The following is a 7,044-nucleotide window of genomic DNA, read 5'->3' as shown; positions in this document are numbered from 1 at the left end:
CCAGTTCAGTCCAGTTCAGTCCAGTTCAGTCCAGTTCAGTCCAGTTCAGTCCAGTTCAGTCCGGTTCAGTCCGGACATCTGTTAATCTGCATCATATATCCTATTATATATCCTATTATCATATTATCCTATAAAAATATCTGTTTTGATTTAAATTAAGTTATCAAAATAAAACAGACAGCAACATGACCTTTGACCCAGTTATTCCCCTCCCCCTAAGTTGAAAGTTTTATACCTATGCAAATTTTCTGATGCAACTCCTCCTCGCATGGATAGGCTCCACCCCCAACAGCTTTTATCTTCCTGCTCCCCATCCCACTTTTATTAGTTTATGTTTGAATGAGCCAATAGAGATAAAGGGGTGGGATTTCTGTTTTTTCTGCTTTAAATAATTTTCGGAGGCCCTGTCATTCTACTTGTTGCATTTGGTAGAGGAAGATCCACTTTGCTCTGACAGAAAAAAAAATGGTTCGCATTAAAAGAGAAAAGCCTCAAAAGAGAAGACAGCAAGAAGCTAATCGACTAGCATGTAGCTCATCTGCTCCAACCTCACAGACTACAGATGGACAAACCATCACGAGGCCCTGCTCCATGGCTGATGCTCCACCCTCTACACTTCTGGATACAAATCTGGTCTTACCTTCATCAGCAGCGTTCGAATCCTCGATTCAGCACGAGATTCCCACCTTCCAGGACTCCCAGCATGCTCCGCCTGATTCCAATGAATCCCACTCTGCTGAAGCTCCTTCATCCATCTTGGGAAAAACCAACACCACCCGGTGTTGTGCAGTGGGACCTCCCTTCTCTGTCAGACTCCAGGCTCGGTCTATTAAATTCCAGTCCATAAATTGGATGCTTCCCAGAAGTCCACCTTTTTTTGTGCAAGAGAAAACCTGAAGACAAAAGGCAGCAGGTTGTGACGTGAGGTGGAGAAGCTAGTCTGCTAACATCCAACTCAACTGCTTGAAGATCCAAAACATCAGATGGGGATCCCACCACCTGCTCCATGCATCACCCCAAGAAGTAAATCATGACAGTTGGACAAAGTTTCCTCTATTTTTTTTGCTTCATTCATATAAATTTAATCCAATAAAGAACTTTTTTTCTCCACCTCCAAGCCTGGATCCACTCTCAGTCACTTGTTAAGTACTTGGTGTCTATGTTAGTAATTCTATGGTAACCTTTGAATTGGTTGGTTGAAGTGACAGAGTGGAGGACGGTTCATCAGATACCAGCTGAGAGCAGCACAGAGAAAGAAACGGTGAGGAAGTTAAACACAGATACATTTTTGTTTATGAAATAAACTATTCTCTTTTTTTATTATGATTTGAAATTAATATAACAATTAACATGATTTATTAAATGCTTAACTAATGAGTACATAGTGACTATAATTTCCTTGACCTAAATTTCTTCATCAGCCTTGACTGGGATGAAGTGAAGCGTTGTGGAGCGGTGAGAATGATTTATCTTTGTGAACGAACAATTATATGCGGCGTTTCAATCTCAACACGCTGCCCAGCGTGTGGCTCTGTGTCTGTCTTCCCTGTAAGGTTTATGTCTGTGGTCCCGGTTGGCCGGAGCGTTTGTGGATAACGAGCAGCGCTAACCTGATCATGCAGGTTCAGCCCGGTGAGGAGCTTTAACGCTCTCCTCGGAGTCATGCTGATTTTATATTACTTTATTATTATTTTTAGTATTATTCTGGTTACACGATGCATCAAACCATATCAAATGCGTTGTCTTAGAGTTAATGCGCGCAGAGATCTGAGAAACTCGTGACGTCAGACACGGTCGAGTCCCATAAACTCGACCAACCAGAAAAGTTTCTGTGACGATTAAAAACTCAACAGACATGAAGTGGAACAACTAGTAAAGCCAAATTTCCCGTTTGTTGTGCATCTCTGCATAGTGCAGCAGATTACCTCATCATGCAGGGCCGGTCCAAGGCTATATGAGGCCTTGAGCAGAATTTGACTAGGGGCCCCTCTAGCTGCTACAATCATCAGCACCTCTAACAGCTTCTGTGTTAGAGTTGGTGAAATATGGGAGAAGGGAGTAGTTTAACTGGCCAGCCTAAAAAGCAATAAGTTATAATCGCAGTTTACAAAATTGGATTTGTAAATTCAAAGATTAAACTCACAGCATCAGATTGTTGCTATGGTAACAAAACAATCTAACTGAATATTGTTCTTTGAAGTTTTACAAAGTAAACTTGCCAGCTCCTTAAAATCTTGTATTTAAATATTAAACAATTTAAAATCATTTAATTTATGTATGCCTAAACAATTGAATCAAATTTAACAGCATTGATCATCTCAATAAACAAGTGTTACATTTATGTATCTGTGATCTGTTTTAAAATATTAGTGTTTATGGGGCCCCTGAAGCTCTTGGGGGCCTGATGGAGCCGCTGACTTAATTTGGATTAAACAGAAGTGCAAATTTGTTGTTTTTAGACTAGTTGTGGGTTTAAATAGCATTTCACTGGAGATCTTTTCCCGTAACATATAATTACACAGTAATACTTTTACATTTCCTGTCAACTTAACATCTTTTAATACAAAAACACGGTGGACCGTCGGTGGGCCGCCTCGACGCCCCGACCACCGGGCTTAGCAAGTTTTCTGGGGGAAACCCTGAAAACCATATGAAACAAACAGCATGAAGCTGAGAGTATTTCCAGTTAAAACAAAAACAAACAAACAAAAAAAACAGAATTAAGTGAAAGTTAAACCAGGATAAGACAGACCAAGTCCAGTTAAAGTCAAAACAAATCAGAACTGAGTCAGAACATAGACCATAGGTAAAGCAGGCCTTTAGAAATGCTGACATTGATCATATGATCAGCTGATTACATCAGAGCCGCCATCTTGGCGTCTCACTGACCGTTCCGCCTGCTGATCACCTCCACGATGGACGGAGGGAAGAAGCCGACCCGGTCCGTTCCCCGCTGGCTGTCGTGGATGTGGCCCTTCCAGCGCCCGTCCAGGTGCTGCTCCAACACCTGTAGGGGGCGACACCGAGCAGCTGGCATGAAAACACCTTCAGGCTGAGAGCAGGAGATTTGGGCTGACAAGCAGAACCAGAACCAGGCTTCTGTAACCAGGCTGTCTGGTTTGGTTTTAACAAGAATTTCTCAGTTTATGAATCATCTATGCAGCTACAAACAAGATGGTTTCTGTAGCAGAACCTATTTAGTTCTGCTGGTGGATCTTCATGGATTGTCTCAGAGTCCGAATCCTGGACCAGGACACAATCTAGAAATGTTTTTCTAGACCAGAGGTCTTAGGGGTCGTCATGTTTCTGATTAGACATTATCAATAAAGATTTATTTATAATTTACCTGAATTAAAAGGAGTAAAAGTATTGAATTGAGATGTTGTTCCGAGTTCCACCACAGGGTGGCGGTGCTTCCTCTGCCAGTCCCCACAGAAACATGAAGAAGATCACAAACGGTAAAGATTCTAGATTTGGTTTACTTCTAGCTTGTTAATGTTCACCAAGCAAGTGGATATGATCACCATACAGCCTTTGTCATATAATATTTGTTATTCCATTAACCAGCTTCATGTAAACTTTGCTTAGAGAAGGAAATAACTGTTCTACTCTGTTAGCATCTTCGTGCTAGCATGCTAGTAGCCCCGCTAGCTTAGCAGCTAACTGCAGGTGTTTTTAATATGTTGTCTTTTAGCTCTGCTGAATGAAACATGATAGAAAATTATGAGCTTCATTCAGAAATGAACATCCAGTGAACAAAAATCTGTTAAATATTTCAAAAGTTCTGCATTTTTACTAAATAATTTGTTCATGATTAAATTATTAGGCCATGAACTTTGCTATTCAACATGTTTAAAATAATACAAACGTGAAATAAAGAGGTGACAATTATTTGTAATGGACTCCAGGCTTTCAGAAAGTCTGCTCTCCTGATTTACTGACTGAGTTTGTAACCACCATCTTCTTCAGACCAGAACCAGAGACGTGGTTCTGGTACCACAGCTCTGGAACCAGTGTTGGTACCACAGCGTCTCACCGTGATCACGTCTCCGGCCCGGATGTTGAGCGCGGTTGGGTCGTGGAGGTTCCAGTGGTCCTTCAAGGCCCTGACTTGAAGGATTCCCGTCGCGTCTATGGAGGAAACAGAACCGGATCAGAACTGGATCAGCCCATCAGAACTTCATCTGATCAGAACATGCAAAACTCTGGTAGTAGCGTTTGGTTTGGTCTGAATGAAGAGCCAGTGAAGCACCAGAAACAGTTTCACTGAGAACAGACTCCTCAATAAATCATGCAGCGACGTGGAGGCTGAGCGTGCACGTGGAGGCTGTACAAATGTTATTCAGATTTGTAAAGATGTGGTTTGGACAGTCATGGAGTGCAAAACTCTGAGACTCCCTCAGGGCTCCTGTCGGCTGATGTGTGACCTCTGACCTCTGAGCAGCTGCTTGATGTCCTTGCTGGCGTGGGACGTGGTGAACTGGTTGACGATGTCCAGCGCCGTTTGGTTGTAGGTGTTTCTGATGTTCACATCCACGGCAGCCTGGACAGAGAAACATGGCCGCTGAGAGCTGATCAGCACCAGGGGGCGCCAAACTGTTCCCACAACTAAACCAGTTTATCATCAAGAAGAACAGATCTACATTTATAGGTCTAGTTACACATGTACAGTTATAGATCTACAGTTACAGATGTGGAGTTACAGATCTAGAGTTATATGTGTAGAGTTATAGAGTTAGAAATCTGTAGTTACAGATCTAGAGACATAGATCCAGATATATAGAAGAATCACATAAAAACATTTCTAAAGTCGGCCTTCTGTCAGCTGAAGAACTGAGTTCCTTCAAATCAGAACTAAAAACTGATCAGAACTTGAACTTGGATTATTATGGTCTGGATTCTAACTCTTCATTACTTCTGTTTATTATCTTATGTTTTATTTCCTTCTAATCTATAGAGAATCAGTTCAGTCAAAAAGAAATAAATGAAAATTGTTAATAATAAGTAATAAATACTCTATGAAATATACATAGAATAATGAATTACTGAAAAATGAAATAAAAATATTACAATTCACTTTTTAATAGAGAGCCTATTTCATTACTGTTTTATTTGATAAAGCTGCTTTGTGTATTTCATGGATTTTTACTTTTTACCTCCATTTCTATTTCTTGTTCTTATATGCAAATAAAGAGGCGGGGCTTAAACTGAGGGGCGGGGCTAGTCAGAGTGAAGACATCAGACCTGAACTGACTGAACTGATTGAACTCACTGATACGGAAGGAATCATTCAGTGCGGCAGAAACGCCTGCAGTGACTCACGTCCAGCAGCAGTCGCACCGCCTCCGTCTTGCCGTACAGCGCAGCTTCATGCAGCGCCGTTCCAGACTTGTTGGTCTTGTTGATGTCGATGCCAGCCTTCAGCAGCAGCCTGAGCAAACACAGAGCTGCTTGTCAGCAGTTCAAAGGTCACGGTGTGAGTTTCCTATACTAGCTTCAACGACTAAAACGAGTGAGGACTGATTAACCCACTAAGGCTGCAGACCTTCAGGCTAACTCATTGCCAATGTTTAAGACCGTTGTTATGATGCAAACCCTTGACAACAAGGGGTTTAGTTTTTACGACCAGGAGCTGAGATAAAACCTGAACCTTGACCCTGAATCCCAGAGGAGTTGGATCCATCATTATCCCGAACTCCAACATTTCCACCTAGACGGAGTTTAAAGAGGAAGCAGGAAAAGCAAAGGAGCCAGATCAGCTGCTGATGATGTCATGACAGGTTGCTGCCTGAATGCTCAGCTGTTAGCATGAGACTGTCACACAGCAGCATTCTTTAGTCAGAGGCCTTTTCAGACTCACTGTAACGCTGACTGCTACTGAAGATCAACTGAAGCTATTTCATTTCTCTTTGGGATGAATGAAGTTTAAATTAATATGAACTGAAGCTGTCAGCCAATAGGAACTCAGCGAAGGTTACAGCTCTGTCTGAGGAGGTCAGAGGTCATGGGAAGCATTAAATCATCTGGAGCGAAGGAAGTGCAGACCTCCATCAGTTTGTGCTTTTAAACATTTTTCTGTCAAAACAGCATTTACAGCCATGAAACCTCAGAGTGGCATTCAACCACCATTCAACCACCATTTAACCACCATTCAACCGCCATTTAACCACCAGTCAACCACCAGTCAACCACCAGTCAACCACCATTCAACCACCAGTCAACCACCATTCAACCACCAGTCAACCACCCAGTGTTGTGGTCAAGACCACCTAATCCAAGACCAAGTCAAGACCAAGACCAGCGGCCCACGCTACATGATACGATAAAATGTGAAATATGATCAAAATTACTTCTCAAATTGATCTGAAAGATCCATATTCCCATAAAACACCTAGATATTAAATACCTAATAAATTTAGCCAATATTAATCTGTGCTCTGTGCTACGATCTGAGGTGGTCTCGTGCCATCCCTAAAAAAATAATGCCCTGGGTGCTTGTCCAATCCGACAAGCACCCAGGGCTTGTTGGGTGCAGTCTGCAGACTGGTGGTCTGCAGACTGGTGCAGACCACTAGTCTGCACCAGTCTGGTGCAGACTGGTGGTCAGAAACCACCAGTCTGCACCATTAAACATAGCAATTGAGGTAATGCTCTGACGCTCAACTATGAACACTGACCAAGGAGCAACAAGCAAGAAGTAACCATGCACAAGGCGCTCACCGTGACTACTCTCAACCTCTCTCCCGCTACATGAAGTCAGGTAGTCTGACACCATGGCAGACTACCATTACAGCTGCCACTTTGAACGAAAACAATCAAAGAGCAATGTGCATGCTCTGTGTGCTCTCTCATTCTTGTGTTTTATTTATTTGTTAATTAAAAAATCTCAATGTACATAATTAAATCAAATAATGATAGCTACTGCAGTGTATGCAGAGGATTACAAGAACAGAGTGTTCTGTCAGGTCAGCATACGCTGTCAGATCGTCATACGCTTAACACAAACTCACGGCTATATCTGTCAGACAAGTCATTGCCATATAA

At 42.2% G+C, this 7,044-nt stretch overlaps 1 protein-coding gene across 1 annotated transcript in view; it reads right to left on the bottom strand.

Moving 5' to 3' along the window:
* LOC106942594 (caskin-2-like) overlaps positions 1-3,139 on the bottom strand; it is a 15,099-nt gene extending 11,960 nt beyond the window's left edge. Inside the window, exon 1 of the mRNA XM_015025915.1 lies at positions 2,890-3,139. Within this exon, the coding sequence (XP_014881401.1) occupies positions 2,890-3,037 (148 nt within the window). The 5' untranslated portion in view covers positions 3,038-3,139. The remainder of the gene's footprint in view (positions 1-2,889) is intronic.
* Between the last annotated feature and the right edge of the window lie 3,905 nt (positions 3,140-7,044).

Source organism: Poecilia latipinna, unplaced genomic scaffold, assembly GCF_001443285.1.
Source record: "Poecilia latipinna isolate Pla-1442-1.1 unplaced genomic scaffold, P_latipinna-1.0 Scaffold4403, whole genome shotgun sequence".
Lineage (NCBI taxonomy): Eukaryota > Metazoa > Chordata > Actinopteri > Cyprinodontiformes > Poeciliidae > Poecilia > Poecilia latipinna.
The sequence above is the reverse complement of the archived record's forward strand: the minus strand, read 5'-3'. Positions and strand labels throughout refer to the sequence as shown.